The sequence below is a fragment of the Lepidothrix coronata genome, unplaced genomic scaffold, assembly GCF_001604755.1.
Source record: "Lepidothrix coronata isolate B3197 unplaced genomic scaffold, Lepidothrix_coronata-1.0 Scaffold54, whole genome shotgun sequence".
NCBI classification, from domain to species: Eukaryota; Metazoa; Chordata; class Aves; order Passeriformes; family Pipridae; genus Lepidothrix; species Lepidothrix coronata.
In genome coordinates, this window is record NW_016690234.1 from 4294423 (window position 1) to 4314609 (window position 20187).

Consider the following 20187-nt stretch of genomic DNA (forward strand, 5'->3'; position numbering starts at 1 on the left):
GAGGCAAGAGGGGTAAGGAGGGGTGGGGTGAGGAAGTAGTATATGTGTTAATGTATGGGAAACAGAGACTAGAAAACTGAAATAACTTGCTCAAAGTCTTACAAGAACATAGTGGCAGATTGAACCCAGGTCTTTCGAGACCCAAGGCTAAGTCTTCATTACAAGATTATCATGACTCAAAAATAGGGGAAAAACACATAAACCCAAACCCACACACATGGGTGTCTTTTACATTCAGGCATGGAATTCCCATTAATGTCAGTGGGAGTTCCATCTGCTGAACATAATGCCAATATGCTTTCAAGTATGTATACAATAATTATTTGTGATTATGTGGTACACCAAAGAGCTTAATTTGACTGTACTTAGAGAATATGTTACAGCCAAATTCTACCTCTCCCTGCTACAAAAGCAGACTGCAGCTTAACTGAAACCAAATCTGTGCAGGGATTGAAAATCATACTACTCTGAGGTCTGGAGGTTACTACGTTCAGGTTTGAACCTGTGCCAAAAAAATTTCTTTTAACCTAGGGACCAAATTTTCAACTCTTTACATGTGACCAAAGATAGAAACAAATAGTATGCACCATTGCAGATCTTCCCATTTATGTTACACATTCCTTTTGTAAACTCTTCCAGGGCCATTTGTATAATCCATCTTGTTGGTTGTCTTCTGTTGAATCCAGGTGCTATTTACGAGGATTTTTTTTTTTTTTTTTTGCAAAAATGATCAACAGTTGCAAAAATGACCAACAATAGCAGCTCATAGATAGTCTTGGCCACAGAAAAGTAATTTTTGTCCCTTCATATGACATAGAATTTCTTGTTCTGTTGGCCCCTGGCACACTGGTAGACACAGTCTCATACTGTCCTTTGCTAAGCTACTCTGCTCCTGTTCCAGCAAATGACTGAACGATGGTGAATGTTAAACCTTTGAATAGTTTCGATTAAAATGAGTAAGACACATACTTTGAGTTAAAAGTATGTGAAGTACATTGCTGGACCAGAGACAGAACAGGCAGTCTGAGGAAGAGGGCTGATCTCTACCACTGCCCTTTAGTGAGCTGATGAAAATGCTTTCAGAACCAGTCAGCTTTTTTTGACAAAGGTCCAGTATTCTGGTGAGAAAAGCTTAGTATTGATCTTTTCTCCTTCTTGGAAAATTTTCGTTTAATGTCTCCTGGATTTATAGCTGGATTTAACAGAGGGGTGAAATTTCTTAAGCCAGTTTTCTACCTGTAGAACTTGAGGTGCTTTACAAAAAGAAATCGGTCTTATATTCTTGTTTTATTCTTATTATTATGTTGGAAAAGTGGGACACTGGAAAAGCGGTGGCTTACCCACCCACATCCATTTCATTTGATTCAAAGTCATTGTGTTTAAAACGTTGGGTTTCATGTCTGGAAAGCTTAAAAGGAATCCACAGTGTTAAATTATGTTTGTAAGAGTCACGTAGGTGGGGTGCAATTTTACAGGTGGACTTAATATTTTTTTCATTAAAATGTTTAAAAATTGTAAACAAGTTACTTATTTAGTTGATAAAATTTCCCTTTGGGTTTTACACAATTACAGATCACCACAAGTGCATTCAAATTCCATCTTAGTGAAATTTCTTAACAACATCTTCAGAACTTAATATTGCTTTGATTTCCTCCTAGAGTCTGTATGACTTATTCTGTAGTCCTTATAATTAGAAATTCACATCTAGTCATGCTTCTTGAAGAGATACACCCATTATGAAAGCTTAATTATTGGGATGGCAAATTATAAATTAACATTACTGTATGTTATTAAACTACTGCTTCTTCTGTCATAGAAGACGACCGTTTTTCAGTCCGTTTGGTTTAGTGGGAGATAACTTTTCCTGCTCTAATATGTATATTACAAAACTTGGCTAATAATGTTTCCTTTCATTCCTTAAACCATAAGAGGACAATTCATTATGTACAGCAGGCCTTTTTAGAACTGACAGCTGCACTGTAATTATCTTCACACGAATATTTGTAATCGGACTTGAAACTTGGATAATTGAACTAATGTGTTTTGATCCATGAGGTTTTATGTTGAGCTCTCTGAATGTAATTATACTTCATAAACACTAGCTTTTTTTTTTTTTTTTTTCCTCCAATCAGTTCTTTCTTGGAAAATTGAGTTTCTTTGGTGAGTGGCTGCACAGGAATAAGCACACAAGAAAGTTGCTTGTCAGGACTGAAAAAAATGAATTTCTTCCAGAATAGTTTTTGACTAGATAGCAAGTGAAGCTCCTTTCTCATTCCAAATAGGAATGATTCAAAAACGTATGTGATCAAACAGAGCTGATGTTGCAATAAAAACATCCTGCTGTATGTAAAAATCAGACTACAAACAAAGTACAAATGAGACATTTGTATTTATCTTTTTCCAAGGGAAAGGTAATGAACTGATATAGATGTTTCTCTTCATGTATTTTTAATGCTAAAAATGTTCTTTGTATCTTACATTAAATACCCAATTTTTTCTCTTATGTTTCCTTTGTGTTTTGTTCTTTCCTTTCTGGTTTTTTTTGCTCATATCCTCTGATGAATGAAAAGGTTTGAGGTTATATCTGCATTCAGAACTCAGCACCAAATTGTTGACTTGAGAAAGGATATTGGGTTTTTTGGGGCTACCATTTATCAACCTGAGCCTTATCTTGAAAGTTGTTGGTTTTCACTGTGTTTGTCAACATCATATTAACTCAGGATATAGAAAGAGCAATGGAACCAACAGACAGAGGAGTAGTGCCTGTCTGTATCAGAGTAGCCATCATTTCAGCTGTCAGATTTGGTGGATTTGTGCCAGATAGAAAAATTAAAAGAAAATATGATGTTCTCTTTTGGTTTTAATGGGAGCCAAAGACTTCTCTCCCAGACAAGTTACAAGGAGTCGAACTGAATGTTTTCTTTCAGTGTTTCTAAACTCAGGGGGGGTTTTAGGGTGTTTTGTGTTTTTGAGGGGAGGCTGGTGGTTTGGGGGTTTTTTTAGGGCTTTTTTTTTGGTGCAAATATCTCGTTCTGTTAATTTTACTGGAAAAGCCTATTAGTTTCTTTCACAGAATCTCTAGTTTGCTAGCTAGTCCTATGATGCTAAGCTTTGTTAATATGGGAAAAATAAGGTTGTCACTGTACCACTAATATTCCTTAGAAATGCAAATTAATACCTAGAATAGGGACTTTCTCAGTCACATAACTTCTGTAAGGAATGAGGAATACTTCAGTGTTCTTGTTCTTTTTTCAGACCCATTGGTTTCTCTGAATATTCTAAATTATTGCTAATCTCCTACTAGAGATCTGTAAAGTATTCTGTGGATACATGTGTGAGTGTAGCACACATGTGTGGCCTTAACTGTTCATTTTTTAATATTTCTAATGGAAATATTTCTGGCAATCTATTAAAATTGCTCTTTTTAATATACTTTGTTGTACTATCTGCTTGATAAAATAGGATGGGAAAAACATGCAGATTAACACTGCTTAAATACTTTACCCTGGTAAAACCAACTCTGGTGTTCAATAAGCAAAACACAAATAAATCTGGGTATGGCATGTGCTGGCTGTTTGCTACCCAGCAAGCATTTGTTTTCTCCTTTGTGGATAAATATAATAGTTTCAGTTTTCTTACTTGATTAAACTAGCTATCCCAGCAGAAATTCTGCATCCTAGAAGCCCTTCAGAAGTTAGTCATGCAGCGTATTTCCCCTCTAAATATAATCCATTTGCTATGAAGGAGAGAAATCTTTGTTCATTCTTGTTTCTCTTTACCCATGTAATATAGTATTTTTAAAATCCACAATGATTTGTAAGTAAAAATAGTTTAAAGTACATTTCATTTAAAAGAAAGCAATTTTTTTTTACATGGACAACACTGAAAAATCTGTTCTTGTTTATTTTTCATGTAAAAAGTGAGCAAGTTTGAGAAATGTGGGATGAACTTCTTTGTGTGGGAAGTGCCAAGCAGTATTAAGCAAAGCAGTTGCAAAATCACATGACTAGTGAAACTCATAACCCACTTTAGAGAAAAGTTAAATTCTTTGGTAGGTGGGCTCTGAGGCATGCTGGTGGGTGTTTCAGAAGAGAGGAAAATTTAACTAGCTTTTATTCTTGATCTTTGCCAAATTTTTTGTGGACAGTGAAATGCACAAACTGGTGTGTGGAAGGTAAACTCAATGGATTTGGGCAGGTTATAAGGAATTTAATTACAGATGTTCAGTGTGGGACAGCTTTCAAGGGAAACTTTAATTGCCTCAGTCTCCTGGCAGGTTACTGGAAAATGAAAATACTTTGGGGGGTAAATATACATGTAACTGTAAAATACAGAGTTTGCAACATATACTTTAATGGTTTATTGCTACTAATTTGACAAGAAACCATGACCATATTAGCTGCCAAAACAGGGCTGTGAGAAGGTAGTTTTAGTCACAGTTCAAATCTCATTGATGAAGACCATTCCTAGTAGATCAGTGCCTCAGAAACTCGTATTTTACAACTGAGAAGCAATAATGGGGAAGCAATAGGAGATTCAAGCTGCCCTGTAGCTGGTACCTGCTGATCCAGGACCTTGGCAGATGCCACAGAGCAGAGAATGACCCAAGAAGCCTTGTTTGACCAAATCAGAACTGTCAGTTTGCTGAAATTCCCAACCCCAAATCAGGACCACAAGTAAATGAATCCTGTAATAAATATGTTGTTGTCAGTATTTAAAAGATCAGCATGAGCATTAAGTGGTTACTTATGAATATCCCTAACCTCGATCTTGGTGCATATCCAGTCTGACCACCATGTTCCTCCAGTGCCAGAATGCAGAGCAGTTCAGATCCTTGTGGAGGAAGCTGTTATTAAACATGTAACGAAATGCAAAGGCAGCAGTGTGTAAGTCCACAAGGTGTCCTGATTCCTCTGTGCAGTCTCTTCAACAACCTGGGCATTAATTCACATTCATTTGGGCCTATTTGGCTGAGAGATGTAAATTGTCCTGATGTTATATATGTGTGTACATATTTCTGACTTGCCAACTATGTGTCACACAAATGCTGCATCTGGCCTTCCATGACAGCCTTTGGGAGTACTTTTTAAACTGTTGAGTCAAGCAGCTTGTTGGGAAAGACCCTCACAGAGCACAAGGGTCAGATTTAAGCCAGTTAGCAAGTTAGACCTCAACTCTGGGGAAAAAAATCGTGTAAAAGGACAGTGGGAGACTTTTTGTCTTTGCCTATTGAAGTTAAAATTTACTAGATGTACATCTGCTTTAAAAATATCTGTCGTAGCTGAAAAAGGAAGAAGGACGGATTATTGTGAATGAAAGAGTTGATAAACTCTTGATAGCAGCCCTGTATGGAAAGATGACACGTTGGCTAACCAACATTGGCTAAGGAATGTATGAAAAAAGCTCCATTCACCCAAGTGCTGAGTGCATGAAGCCCTGGTAAGAATAAACATGGTGCTTAAGTATTCTGCTGAAGGAGAAGGTTTGGCTTATTGAGGTGTAGGATTATAGCACAGTGCTCCTAGAACATGATTTATGGAGGGCGAATAAAACAGCAGATATGATTTGTTTGTTTGTTAATGTGCTTGCTTGGGGTTTTCCTCATAGACAAAATAAAAATCCAGCCCTCCAAGCTGGCTGTCAGATATGGCTGTGTGTATTCAGAGGTCTGGCTATGTTTCAAATTAGGATGGAAGTGGGAGAAGTGAGATGTGTTAAAGAGCTGTGAGGTGTCCAGCAGATTTTCATGGAGCTGTCTTTCCCTCTTTCAAGCTTTAGATGGTGGTTTTCAAGAGTATGGAAAACAGCTACTGACATGATAGTAACAATCCATATAGAGAGATTCTGGCAGTCATGGTAGAAAAAAATATCAGTGGAAAAATAAGTGGGAGACTGTAAATTCTGCTCTCTTTTTATGAATATATTGTCTTGAACTCTCAAGTCTGGAGAAACTCCCCTGAGTGCAGAAAGTTAGAGAGGGTACATGTTAAGACAAAATCTGGACCCTCTAGGATTTAGTTACTCATTCTGCCCACTGAGCTGGAAAATCATCTGCTGTAAAATCATTTGTCCTGGTCAGAAGTTCAATGTTTCCCTAAATTCTGTATGAGCAGAAATTAATATTTCTGTGTCATCTTTAAATCTGGTTACATAAAGAGGGCTGTGTAGTATATTGACTACTAAAATGTTGGGACCCATTAGGGCATACTAAACTTTGAGCTGCCATTGTTAACAGGTGTGACCCCTGAGCAAAGGAAAAGTTGTAGAGGTTTTTATAGACCTGACTCTTAATCCTCAGAACCAGCTATACTTAACAAAAGTGTTTGTTCACATCCCATTGCCTTCAAAGGGGGCTGTGAAGAATGTTCTGTAACAGGCCCAACTGGGTAATATTTGCAGCTCAAAAGTATAGGTTTATAACTGCTTTGGATTTTGCAAAATAAGCTAGACCCCAAAACACATATGGTAGGGTGACATTCAGACATCATTTATTTCCAAACATAAGGTTTAGAGTTTTGCAACTTCTCTTGGTGGTTTTCTTCTAGATAATGAACCATTTAACTATCCCAAGTGGAAAAAAAAGAAATAGGAAGACTGCAATGTCCAAGATTTCCTTCAGTTTCTGTATTTGTTTTGGCCATGTGTACTAAATTTTTAGTGGAGTGTGAATGGTTAGTCCTGGCTTCTGTTGAAATCAAAGAAAACGCAGAACACCATTTTGCTGATTCACAGGTTGGGAAACCTGAATATCTTTTGTTGCTGTTATTTTTTTGATCTGGTTTGCCCCAGTTCATAAGTCTATTTGATACGGATCGTAAGGTTCTGTGCAGGTTGAACTCTTTTAAATTCAGTGACTTCTGAGGATATTTCAGCATTTATTATTCCCAAGTCCAAAATAGCTGTAAGCATCAGAGCTGTGGGTTTCATGCCATTTTCACAGTACTATGTCTTTTTTTGTTTCACTCCAACTATAGGATATTACCAGCTTGCTTCACACCATCTATGAGGTAGTTGATGCATCAGTAAACCATTCTCCCAGTTCCAGCAAAACTCTGCGAGTGAAACTTACTGTGGCACCAGATGGCAGCCAGAAGAAAAAGAGTATCTTGTTAAATCATACTGGTAAGGATGTGCAATCAGCCATTGGAAAAATTAAAAAAGACTTCTAGAGTGCCTTGAAAATCCATCTCTGTATTTTGTTAATACAAATAAAGACATGCATAAAGGCAAATAATTGTGCAGTATTTTAAACCCCATGAACCTGCTTTATGATCTTGGGTGTAAAATTGCCCCATTCCTTTGAGTGTCAGTTTAGCAAATTAGGGTTCCCTCTCCTGATTGATTGCTTCTTGTAACTCCTATGTTGTGTAATTGTCTTTGTGTACTGCAAGGCAGATTTAAGGCCTTTTTCACCGGTGCCACTCTAATTCTGCTGATATTACAGTGCTTGGTTTGTATGGAAGCAGGTGTAGCAATATTAAATGTTTTTTGCTGTCGCTGCTCTTGGGTAAAAATAAAAAATTAAGCATAAGTAACATATATGAATCTATGCATAAAAATTGCACATTTTTTTGTGCTGGCATTATAAAAATGCTTATACCCTGATGGCTTATCCAACTTATATTCACTGTAATAATAGTTGTATCAGCATAATTACTTCAGTAGGTAAAGTAGTACTAAGTTGAAATACTTCAAAGTACTTAAAGTAATATTCAGTAGAAAATGTGGGCATCTCATCTAAAAGGAAAGCCTTGTTACCTCAGTTTTAATAATACATCCACTCCATCAAGTGCAGACATAAGCAGATCTGCACTGCTGGGGAACTATGTGATGAGTTAGTACAGCACTGAGTTGCAAACTGCTGAGGCCTCCTGAGGGACAAGCATTTCAGTGTGAATGTGGCTCCATTTGGGCTGCCACATGGTGTGCAGCCTAACCCTGACCGATGTCCTGCAGTCAAGGTTATATCTGCTTAAAATCTGTCGTGCAGACAAGAGCACATTTGATAAGGTTACATGACATGATAGGTTACATCTTGATCTACCGACAGGAAAGGATGTGTTTGCAGTGTAGAACGTTAGTTATGCTGATCAGCAGGAACGGTAATGTGAGAATAATATACTTTCTCTTGGCAGATTTGCAGAGTGCCAGGCATAGAGCTGAAAACAAAGCTAATGAAGAAGCAAGAAGCTCTGAGAAGAAGCAGCGGGCTTCTCTCAGGTAAGGGGAGAGAACCCTGACTCCTGACAGGCACTGGGCACGTCTGAGGAAACCTCAACCACTGCTTTCTTGCTTGTTCGTTTTATTTTTTTTTAAATTATGTTAAAATAGAGGAATATCAGGAGTTTTCACTGTGGAACCATGAGCAGCTTTCATGGGTGGATACTTTGCACATTAAAACAAAACAAAAAAGCAAAAAATATTGACATTTTCTTCCTCTGTGAGCTCCTTGGAGGATGTGTATTGCCTTTTTAGATGCCATCTGCAAATAAGTGAGGTTTATAGCACAACACAGGTCTATCTTGGTTGCCAGGTCATAACCAGAACAGAGAGCTAACAAGTCCTCTTGGTGTATAGCTTTGATATGTTTTAAGATTTTATGTTTCACACTAAGGCAGAGAGAAGTGTTTGCTGAAATGCTACAGAAATGACATTGACTCATTCATTGCATTTGTTTCTTCAGCTGCAAATTAATAAAAAACAAACAAACAAAAATAAACCAAAACCCAAACTCCACACATTTTTGGCTTTCCTTGGTTTTAGGGATATTTGTCCGAACACGTAATGAACTTATCAGGAGAAGAAGTATTCAGTCTTATTAAAAATGACAAGAGAACAGTACCTCCCTTCTTTGGATAGAGAAAAAATGCTAGTAAGTTATCCCAGTACAATTAAATTTGAGATTAAAAGAAGAGTTAAATTACTATTAATCTTCTGTCAGCAGCTCTGTACAAAATCTTCTGTGCAACTGAATGGTTTTACTTGCTGGCCCAGCTGTGGTGTTCAGATTCCCTCTGCCCATTAGCAAAGCTTGCCCTGTGTGAATTTAATAGGCTGTTTTTGTTTGATAATCTAGTGCAAAAATCCCCTTTCAGTTTGAAGTCTCCCTCTCATTCACCTTAAAATCCTGGTTCTGCAAATGTAGTGTTTCTATGAATGGCAGGCACTTCCAAATAAATCCACAGTAATGGAAACATCCAATGCTGGAACAAAATGTTTGTCCTTCTCATCCCTTTGCTTAGAGGCTTCATAGACAGAACAAATCTGTATCTTGGTCTGAGCATCAGACAATGGTCAGCATCTGACAGTTTTTATTACATCCCATTAAATGTGGACAGAGCAAAGAGTGTGCTGTTCACATGTGTATGTTCCAGGGATATTTGTACAGCCTGGCCAAGTTGATAACCCTCAGGAAAGCTGCTGAGACTCACATCAGAATCTCACAATATTAATGCAGAGGCTTCCCCTTTGAAAGCAGCAATGAGGACTTGTGAGAAGTGCACACATTTCACAAATTCAGTCACTTAGGAATTCTAGGCGAGGTGTGATTAATATTCAAGATAAAATGGATAGAAATGTTTTTATCCTGAAGGTTGGGAGATAGATGGGTTAGATTTTTCATCTGCTGGAAGCTACAGGCAGGAGTTTTCACCTGTAGGGCTAATACAAGTATCAAGATAAGTAGATTCATGGCTAGATAGCCTAGTTCTCCCTGACTGACTTAAACTCTATGTTCTGGGTAAGTGAGGCTTTCAGGAAATGTCCCTTAATTTTTCTGCCCTGTGCTCTGTCACTGCTCTGTTCCCCTTTCCTGATATATTGTTGTGTGCTTATTACCATCAGGATGACACTCCAGCGTGGGAATTTTAGAAAGGGCTTTCATACACTCCAGAAACACTTCAGCAGATGCCATTTTTTATTAAAACCAAAACTGAACCAAACCAAAAAACCAGTAACAAGGCTGTGTATTTTTACACAGTTCTTGATGCGTGGTTGATGCATGCCTGAGTCTTCCCATGTGTGTGCAAGAGAGCACTGTGGGGCTGGACGCCAGACACTTCAGTTCTCAGAAGTACTTGAAGTAATCTTTGACACTGGAGCACATCTCTCATCAGTGTATAATTGTGTATAATTGCTTCACTGCGTATATTTGCATGGATATTGTTAAACATCATCTCGCATGTAGGAAAGCTATTAAAATGTAGGGTTGAGGCAGTACTGGCATAGTTCTTCTTCGCTGTCTTGATGAGAGATTGAATTTATTACAGTAACAAAAAAACAGGTTCCCTGTTAACTTTGTTTCCAACAGACAGTGCTGTATACAGTGTTGCTTAATTGTGTTGGATCAAACCCAACCAAGTTTTTTCTGGGTGAACTGTGCATTGTCTTCAGCACATGTGTGCAAGTCCCAATGGTTTCTGTAGGTGAAGTTGCCTGGCAACTTCAACTAGACAGGTTCTAGCCCCAGACACCTTTTATGTTGCCCTGCTAAAGCGTAACAACCTGTAAAGGTGTGTCTGAGGCAGGAAAGGTACCTTGTTGGCTATGTATCCAAAAAATAAAGAATATCTGGACATTCCCTCTTTTTTTTGACAGTACCCCCATGTCACTTCTGGAGTTCAAAGCTGACTCAGAGTCTTTAAAGCTTACCTGCTTTCCAGGCAGACTCTCCTCCATTCAGGAGACTCTACCTCTATCAAAGCAGAGCAAAAATGATCTTCCAGGTAGGTCAAGTCTTGCGACTTTTATCAAAGAAGCTGTAGACCTGTGTCTGACAGAGACACGGGGGGACTCAGTTCTGTAAGTCCCTGAACAGTACTGTGCTAGACCAGGAAAGCTGTGCCAAAGCTCTGTGGGATCAGCAGCCTCTGGAAACTTGAAAATGTGTTAATAGACTCAAAGCAGAGCACTGGGCACCATACAGTAAAGAGCCCATATTTAGCAACTGGTGTAGGATAGAAGGCCAAATTCTGGTCTTAGGTTGACATCAGTGCAATTGCACAGAAAAAGAGCAAAGCCAGTCTTGTGGTCTTGGAGACTGAACTGTCTGAATGACAGGCAGGAACTTAATCAAGAGTCTTCTGCTTATCCTGTTCGTTATATTGAAAATATTTTCATATTTGCAGACATCCATTTAAATTACTGAATTAAGTTGTTTGACATTATGGGCTACAATACTGTAAACCTCTGCCTCATTTTTTTCTGCCTCATAAATGAATGGTATTTCAGATATTCATTCTCAGGAAATAGTTCTGCTATAAATAAAATTGCAAAGCTGAGCAGGAAAAGGAGTTGAGATTCTAAAGCCAGTGTCTGATCTGACCTTATTAATCATACTTTGGAAAGCAGTTTACCTTTGAGTGTCCTACCAACACCTTCTCTTCTCAGACTCTCTCTAGTTCCTACATCTGTGCTGTTGCCTGTCTTTCTGAAGCAGATACACATAAACATTTATCTGACATGAGTCTTAGCCCAGTGCTTCCTGACAGCAGTGGGAACGGTCGTGAATCAAACAGCAGATTTTCTTTGGCATGGCCAAATTGGAGAATCAGTTGAATGGTTTGGCCCTAAGACAAAGTGTAATAAACCCAAGGAGCATTTTTATTTGTTTTTGCACACATGATGCAATTTGAAAGCCTCCTTTGCTTTGCAACATCGGGGTTGATTTATGTGAGGGGAAGGAACAGCCAGTTCAGGCCTATCGATTTAGCAAATCCGGTCATCCAGAATTTCAAGTGTTTGTTGTTTCTTTGTGAGCAACTCCTGTCACTTCAAAGGGACCATTAGTTGTTGGTTTGCAGATGGTGATAACAACTTTAAAGAAGTTCTGCTGAATAGTAATTTTGCTTCCTGCTGACAGATACCACCAGAGTGAGAACAATCCAGAGCAAAGTGGGTGCTATCGTCACTGTGTTGATGAGAACATTGAAAGGAGAAACCACTATTTGGATCTTGCAGGAATAGAAAACTACACATCAAAGTTTGGGCCAGGTAATTGATGTTACAACTTCATCATCTTTTCTTTCTTCAGTTGCATGTTCCATATCAGGGACAGAGAATTGTGAACCTGTGTGATTTGTCTGTAGTGACTTACTGGGAGGAATAGTGAATACTGCAAGATAACTACTGGTGAAGGTGGTATCACAATGGATGGCCAATGTGCTGCAAGGCTGCTTTGATGTACTTGTTTGTGTAGCTAAACTTGGAGGTGAGCCTAGAAGAACAATCTTTACATCTAAATTATTTAGTCTATGGGTGACGCAAGGATTGACTTTTGGATGTTGGAGCTTGTTCCCAAGATGATACCAGCACATATTTTGTACTCACTATTGACCCAAAAATAGAAGAATGTGGGTTCATATTTGGAATTTTGGCTTCTGTCCCCAAATTAAAGAGATTTGGATTTCCTTCCTTTCCCTACCCTCTGCCAGGATTTTACTATTCCACTCACAGGTATTTTGGTGACCAAGAGAAGGTGATGTAAAGATGCTTATACACATACACACACACATACACACATTCATTCTTCTATTGATAGATATATGTTTGTGTGTGTATTATTTACTGGTCAAATAATTGAATGTAATTAATCTAGACAGCTATAATTGCATTCACTTCCTTAGGAAAAATTTGTTCTGCCGATAATGCTGTCCCTGCCAACTGCATGCTACTAATTAAAACTTTGAAATACTAGATGACTAACTCAGCTTGTTATTTCCTAGGATCTCCTCCAGCAGCCCAAAAACATGACCCACCAGGCAGAATTGTGAATCAAACTAGATCCCGTTCTCATGAGCCTGAAACCTTCCATGCTCATCATAGGAAATCTCAAGTGGTGGATCCAAACCACATCAATCTGGCTGAAAGTTCGTATGCCAAGATTGCAGAAATCCAGCAGAGGCTCCGGAACCAGGACTCAAACAAGCACTTTGTGAGGTCTCCCAAAACCCAGGGCAAAAATGTCGCCCCTGTGCATCCCGGAAGGGCAGTTAGAAATAAACCTTTTCAAGGGGTGCCCATGCCCATGGCTTCCCCAAGTGCACGGGTGGGCCAGAATCTACCTTACCTTCCCTTGCAATCTCAACAGATTCACAAGAAGCATAAGCAGAGGGCAAAGGAGAATCACCAAATGTGCAAAACCTTCCAGTCTCCAGGGACAGTTTTGGAAAAGGAACATGTGAGAGACCTGCCCACAGTCATTTTATATGAAGGCCAAGTTGGACAAATGATACAAAGACATGAACACCACCACCACCACGAGCACCACCACCACTACCACCACTTCTACCAGACATAGAAGAGATCCCACCAACATCCTCCAAGAATCATCCCACATGAAGGAAATGCATTCTTGTGATACCAGAACTAAGGCATTACTATGATTAATATTATTATTACTCCATTAATATTCAGCTTGCATATATTTTAGAGGTTATATGGAACTCTTGAAACTTACCCTATTTATGTGTTGTGGAACCGCATAGCTTACTCAAACACCTTGTGGATTTTTTTGTTTGTTTTTTTTTGTTTGTAAGTGGCTTGTAAAACAGCAAACAGCCATAGCTTTTTGAGCTGTGATTTAATACAGGTCGTCAACGCACTTCTTTACAAGTACTACTTCCATTGTAATAGGAAAGATACTTCAAACACTCTTGCAGACATCTAGCTTACCACTCTGCTGTATGTCGGCTGATCGCACACAAGCCTTTTATCAGGGGAGCAATGTTCGAAGAGTCGGACTCCAGAGATACTCAGATAATGGAAAATACAAACAGCTGCTACCTCTAGTATTATTCAGATTTTATTTTCTTTTTATTGATTGTAATGTGCTACAGGGGGGAAATTTAATATACTGCGTTCATGTAGCCTGTTTGTGTTCACATCCTTTCAAATTATCTTAATTACGAGGAAATATTGGCTAAACTTGTCAACAGGGCTACGTTTGTATGACTCACACTTTATTTTCATGGAGATTCTTCATTGACACAAGTACAGTCTGTTATATACTGGGTAATATTTAAATACACTTCTTTTATTTTTGTTTTTTTTTCTCTTGCTTATTCTCCACTCTGTTTTGGGTAACCATATGAAAAGAGGAGGATGTGAAATGGGGTTTTCCAAAGCATCACTAGACTTTAGTGCTTGGGCCATAAGTATCATTCATAGGGGTTTGAGAAGGAGAGGGGTTGACTGGGTGGGTTGTTTTGTTTAAATCCACAGTTCTTTGTTTTGAGAAAGAATTGAGGAAAATATACTTTCTCACTTTAAATGTTGGCAAATATATATAAAATATAAATATAAATATATATATATAAATATGCACACTCTCAGGTACATTTTGTTGTGTTTTAGAAATCTGTGGTTTGAATATTAACTTTTTTTTTTCCCCACGACAGTGACCTTTTGGAAACATATCCCATGGCATTTTCTTGGTGCCTCCAATTTAAATTTCCCAAGCACCTACCAGTTTGTGCTTCTCCCGTTTTAGAGACAATTCAACATGTGCAAAAAGTGTCATTCACAATCATTCTGGCCTCTTCTGCTTTTTCCATATCAAAGGGCTTCCATTCCATGAAGGAGAATGAGACCGCACTCACAAGACCTTAATGGCTGCTGAGAAATTTGAAGGTCAAAAGCAAATTGGAAAAGTGAAAAAAAAAAAAAGGGTCAGTACATTCAAATTTTGCTTTGTTTGGAGCCCAGATTTATAATAGATTCAGTTGGATTTTGTACAGATCACCATTTTGCAGGCAGAAACTGACTGAAAACACCTACATTTCTTTTGGAACATTGTAGTAGAGAACTCTTACATGGAAACGTAATTGTTCTATAAATGTATTTTCTTTCAGGTTTAATTATTTTTAATGTTGTGGTATTTTGTCAATAGTATATATTGTAAAATGTAACTATCCAACATTGATATAACCCTTTATGATTAGGGTTTTTTTTTTTCTGACTAGAGTTTTGATCAGTCCAAAATGGGGTATTACCTTATTGCTGACCAGTTTTAGAGGGATGCTGTCCTTTCTAAGAACATGGAGACATCGCCTTTTAAAGAATAGTGGAAAGCCTTGCCTTTTCGTGGAATTTGAATAGAATCACTGCTTCCTGGTAATTAGGTCCACCTCTTGTCTCCCTGGATCAGCAGATGTTTAGACTTATTGTCCTCTTTAAAAAATCTGGTTTATTTTATTTTTTTAGCTGTCAACAGCACGTTCTGTTAAATTTAACAAAATGTTTTTAAAATGTGTTTGATCTGTGTGACAACTATACTGTTCTGTTTATTTTAAAATTCCTAAAGTCCAAAAATATTTATATGCAGAATTTTCTGTGTTGAAAATATGAAAAGGCCACAAATTTGGTTAGTTACCACTGAGTTGTTCTAGTCTAAGCCTTTTTTGCTGCTTGTGTATCATTCTTTTTCAATGTATATATAATTATGGACTGCAAAAAAAAAAAAAAAGGCATTTATATGTCTAGTAGAAGGAATAAGCTTATTTATATTATAGTGTTAACAAAGTCTGATGTATTCAAGTGACATTATACCGCATGCAAACACACAGTGTACATTCCATCCAAGAAGGGATGCCATGCTATTTGTTTTGAAGGAGTAATTAAAGCTGTTCTCTTTTCAGTAGAGCATATGCCAGAAAGACTGAGAGGTGGAAACTGTAGTCAATTTTTTAAATGCAGGTTATTGCTGAAAACCAGAAAACACATTCTGGAAAACTCGAGTGCTTTCAAAACTGTGAGGTTTTCTAAGAAAGGGAAGCAAAGGACTATAAATGCTCTTTCACCCAAAGATATTTTGCTGGAAAAGGCAACAGCACCAATAACAAAATCCCATCTGATTGAGAGGTGTGCAGTACTTGCTGTGACAAGCAAACTCTGAAACAGAACACAACTGACTATTGCATTGATTTGTTTAGGTTTATTATGTTTGGAGATTCAAAAGACAAATTCTGCCTTGCTCAGATTCTGTGAAACAAAAATACATTTTAATAACGTGGCATCCCCATACTAAACCTTTACACCAGCCATGTATGAATATACAGTATCTAAATACTGTGTTGCAGTTGTGTTATGTGCATTAAGTGTGAATAACATGTAGCACAGATTCTTTTCACAGAACCTTAAATTTCCGTACCTTTTAAATATGTTTGCTTTTCAGTATTTTGTATAGTAAATATAGATGGTTTTGACTAAATGCTTTATTTATTTAACAGCAAAAACTGTGCCAAGAGAACCCCCTGTTAATTAAAGTTTTACTAGTTCAGAAAGTATATTTCCTTCTTCTTGTTGTGGATTTCAGGGGCTTATTGCAATTGCTCTCAGTGCTTGCAGATCCCACTGATGAAAGAGCTTGCATTAATGTTTTTGGGAAAAGGGATCAGGAAATTACGTATGGACTGGGTGTCCTTTGGTTTTATATTTAAGCTATCAAGTTTCAAAGTTAAATTTCTTGTCCCCTGCTGTTAGACCTGTGTTGAATAACTGATTTTTCATCTTGTTATTAATTCTGAAAACCTTTCTTTTTAAAAAAAATATTATTTTAAGTTGTTCAAAACTATAGCTGAATCAAGATTTAAAATAAATTTGTTTCTGGTTAAAAAAACATTTTATTCTCAAGGGAAAAAATATCAGAGTTGAGTATATTGTTACTATTTAAAAGTAAAATGGAGTGACATCAAGTCATTTCAGATGAAAACTCCAGCCTTTCCAATGACTCTTTTGGTTTTTACACAAGGCAGTTCAGCAAAACAAAACCGATCCCAAAATTTGCACTATTTGCTGAAAAAATTCAATGGAAAAATTTTGCTCACTTCTACCAGCTGCAATTCTGGGAAAGACAGTTTTTTGAAAAGAAGGATTGATAAGCTCTTCTCGCAACTTCATGACCACCTAATATGGAGTAAACTAAGCTAAGGCCGTGTAGTAAAATCTCTGTCCCAGTGAAATCTCTGGCAAGACTGCCAGATTCCCACTGGCTGCAGGGAGCCTATAATTTCATTCCAGGAAGGTGGGTTAGAAGTCTACATAATGTACAGCCAGTAATTTCAGTATTTATTTTTTATGCATCTTACTGCTGATGGGTTTGTAGTAGCTAATAGTAAATGGAAGTTTTACTGTAAGATATCAAGCTGATAAATTAACTAAGATTAGCAGCAAATACTGTGCTTTATACTGATATCACTGGAGGACTTCAAGACACTTCCAAATGTGTTTGAAACATCCACATGTCATTTAATCATTGCTAGAAATGAAGACCCAGTTCTGCCCTTGGATGATGAGGTACAGATGCTCCTGGCATATTGGCAGACCAGCCCCTTAGGGCCATATCAAATTAAAAAGCCAAGTATATGACCTCTGTAATCATGAGGACAGAATAGCAAGGTTTAGCTGGAGAAGTACCTTAAAGATAGAAGTATGTGTGTGTATATATATATATGTCTGTGTGTGTGTGTGTCCTCTGGCAGAAGTTAGTGAGTGGAACAAGATGGATTCTGACAGAGGTGTTTTTTTAAAAAGGGATCAGTACTGTGTATGCTTGACTGTCTACAAGTTGCCACATAAATATACAGATACGATGAATGCATACTGTTCTCCATATGTCATTGTGTACCTCAATTATTGAATGACAGATTTCATTTGTATTCCAATTAACAGGAAAGTTGGGCCCCTTGGGGCCTAGATTATACTTGAGAAAAATTCATCATGCTAGAAAATTTGCAAAAACATTCGCCATAATTTTTGCCTGGAGTACAGGCAAGAATGTTCATGTTTGGAAACATGTCAGCTAATCACGTCTCACCTTTAATTACCTTGATGCAATTCATCAAGATCTGAAAATATGTTTTCAAACATGACTTATTCATGGCTTTGCTGGGAACCAAGTCTTATTCAGCATCCTGTTAGTTGTCAGACTTCTTTTTTTTAAAATGTACCAAGCAGAAACATGTTTGGAAATCCATGAAATAAAAATTAAACTTAATGTGTTTTCTAAATAGCTTCTGGAAGAAGATTTCTTTCCTAATGCACTTAGCAACAAAACCAGCCTCAAATTATGACATAATAATTTATTTTCTTTGCATATTTGACAGATGTTGAGCTGATTTGATTTTGAAGGGGCTGTTTTGGGATCTTTTTGTGTTGTTGTTCACATTTAAAATTTGCCCAAAATGGTCTAAAAGGAACAGACATAGAAAAGCAAATAACTTTATACTGAAATTATTCAATAGACATTGAACTGCATCTTACTTGAAGCTTGGATTATAATTACTAAATAAGGAGGTTTTCAATGATGTTTTAATTTACTTTTATTTTTTATGTAATTCAAGACAATTCAATTCTAAATACCATAAAATTACAGGAATCATATGGATGAGGTCTTCTAATTTCTTTTTTTTTTTTAAATAGCAGGACTTAAGGACTATTCAGGCAGATTACTGTGAGAGTTAGAGCTGTGAAGAAAGACTGGAAAGAGAAGGAGAGAAAGATTTGAGAAATGTAGGGATAGCATAGAAACGTCCAACAGAGGGACTGGGGGAGACACACAAGAGGCAGGAAAATGCTGTATGGAGGAGCTTTATTCATATTACTTTTTTGAATCTCTTATGGTACATTTATTGCTTATAAAATAGAAACAGTAGTTCATAAAAAGCTTTTCACTGGGAAAACTTGAAAGACTTTCTCTAAGAGGTTGATCTCCAGTGTGCAGGGGGAGGCACAAGGAAGGAAAGTTGCAGATAATCACCACTGGGGCTGTGGCAGAATAAGGAATGATGCCCTGGTTTCCTGAGTCCCTGTCCGAGCCGAGGGAAAATTTTTTATAAGCAGAGGTGTTTCTACAGATGCTTTGAATATTCTTTAGAACATGTTTTGAATAGTGGCATCATTTCTTTTTCTCTTTGATTACAAACACACATAAGTTGGTCAAATGTTACCCAAAGCTTTGCTGTTTGTCCTGATTTTTCTAAACACTAAGCACTAGCTAAAATATGCCTGTGAAATCTACTGACACAACAGATAATCTTTATATCACAAGGAATGGCAGACTGGGCCTGTTGGTTGTCTCATTAGGCTTGTCTCATTTTGGGGCATGAGAGTAGGAAGTTCCAGAATTTTTTTTAAGAATGTTGAAGACATAATATTTAAGGGGCTTCATAAATTTGGCAATGGGCAAACGTTAACAATATCAGGCATGCTGGCAATGAAGTGCACTGTGCTTTCTGGTTTTTAGGACACGTCTATGAAGTGGGATTTGTGTCTTCCTTTGAGTGCCTAGTCCATAGAGACAAAGCAGATGTAATTACTACCAGCTAAGGGATGTACTCTTTCGGTATTGTATTTTGTGGATGAAGATATGGGGTTCAGATCCTTCTGGTGCTGAGTGCTTATTCTTACACTTGTTCCTTCCTGTTCTGTTCTATTCACGAAGTGTAGCATGCTGAGGCTTTGTGAATTTTCTAAAGAAACACCTAAGAAACTGGGCCAAATTTGTCCTCAGCTTCATAAATGGAAGCCAGGAGAGCCCCATGCATGTCTTGGAATTTGGACCTTACAAATGCAGTTTGCTATATGAGTCATCATTTTTTCTTGTACTAATTTCAGATATTTGATAAGCTCTTTTTATGGTTTACAAGTTTAAAAAGACAAATAAAACTTTGTAGATTAAAATCTTGTTTGGAGGTTGTATTTTGTCTGTTCTCACTGACAGTCTGTGAATAGCCTTTTTCTGTGGGCTTCAGCTTAAACCTACAAAGTGACTTTGGAGTGGGTGTTTATAGTTCTTTGCTTGCTTGTTCACAGGATAAGACTGTTGATAGATGAATAAAGTGCCACTTGAGGTTGTTAACAACCATGACTGGTAACTCTAGTTCAACTAAGATAAACAGTGAAATGCTATGGCAATTAGCATTAAGGTCTCACTTGGCCAGTGCTGATTTTTAAAGCTGTAGATACAGTGCTTTATAGATATCCATGGCTGGGAGGTCTTGGAGCTATTCTCGTCCTTGCTCTGAGCGCTGTATGGACTCCTCTGTGGTGTGCACACGACATTTCTGCATGTTCAATGTGCCATTAGGAAGCTGGAGTACAAAAATTGTAATGTCTTGGTCCAAAGCAATTAACCCTCTCACCTTGCAAGGAGTGGAAGGGAGGAAAAGCTCAATTAAAGAGACTTGGAGT

At 37.6% G+C, this 20187-nt stretch overlaps 1 protein-coding gene across 2 annotated transcripts in view; it reads left to right on the top strand.

Moving 5' to 3' along the window:
- Positions 1-19677, top strand: part of NKD1 (naked cuticle homolog 1) — a 111158-nt gene extending 91481 nt beyond the window's left edge. For both annotated transcript variants that reach the window (XM_017816122.1, XM_017816121.1), the window contains 4 exons: positions 6975-7122; positions 8136-8220; positions 11861-11991; positions 12723-19677. In XM_017816122.1, coding sequence (XP_017671611.1) covers positions 6975-7122; positions 8136-8220; positions 11861-11991; positions 12723-13297 — 939 coding nt within the window. In that variant the 3' untranslated portion in view covers positions 13298-19677. The remainder of the gene's footprint in view (positions 1-6974; positions 7123-8135; positions 8221-11860; positions 11992-12722) is intronic.
- Positions 19678-20187: the final 510 nt, after the last annotated feature.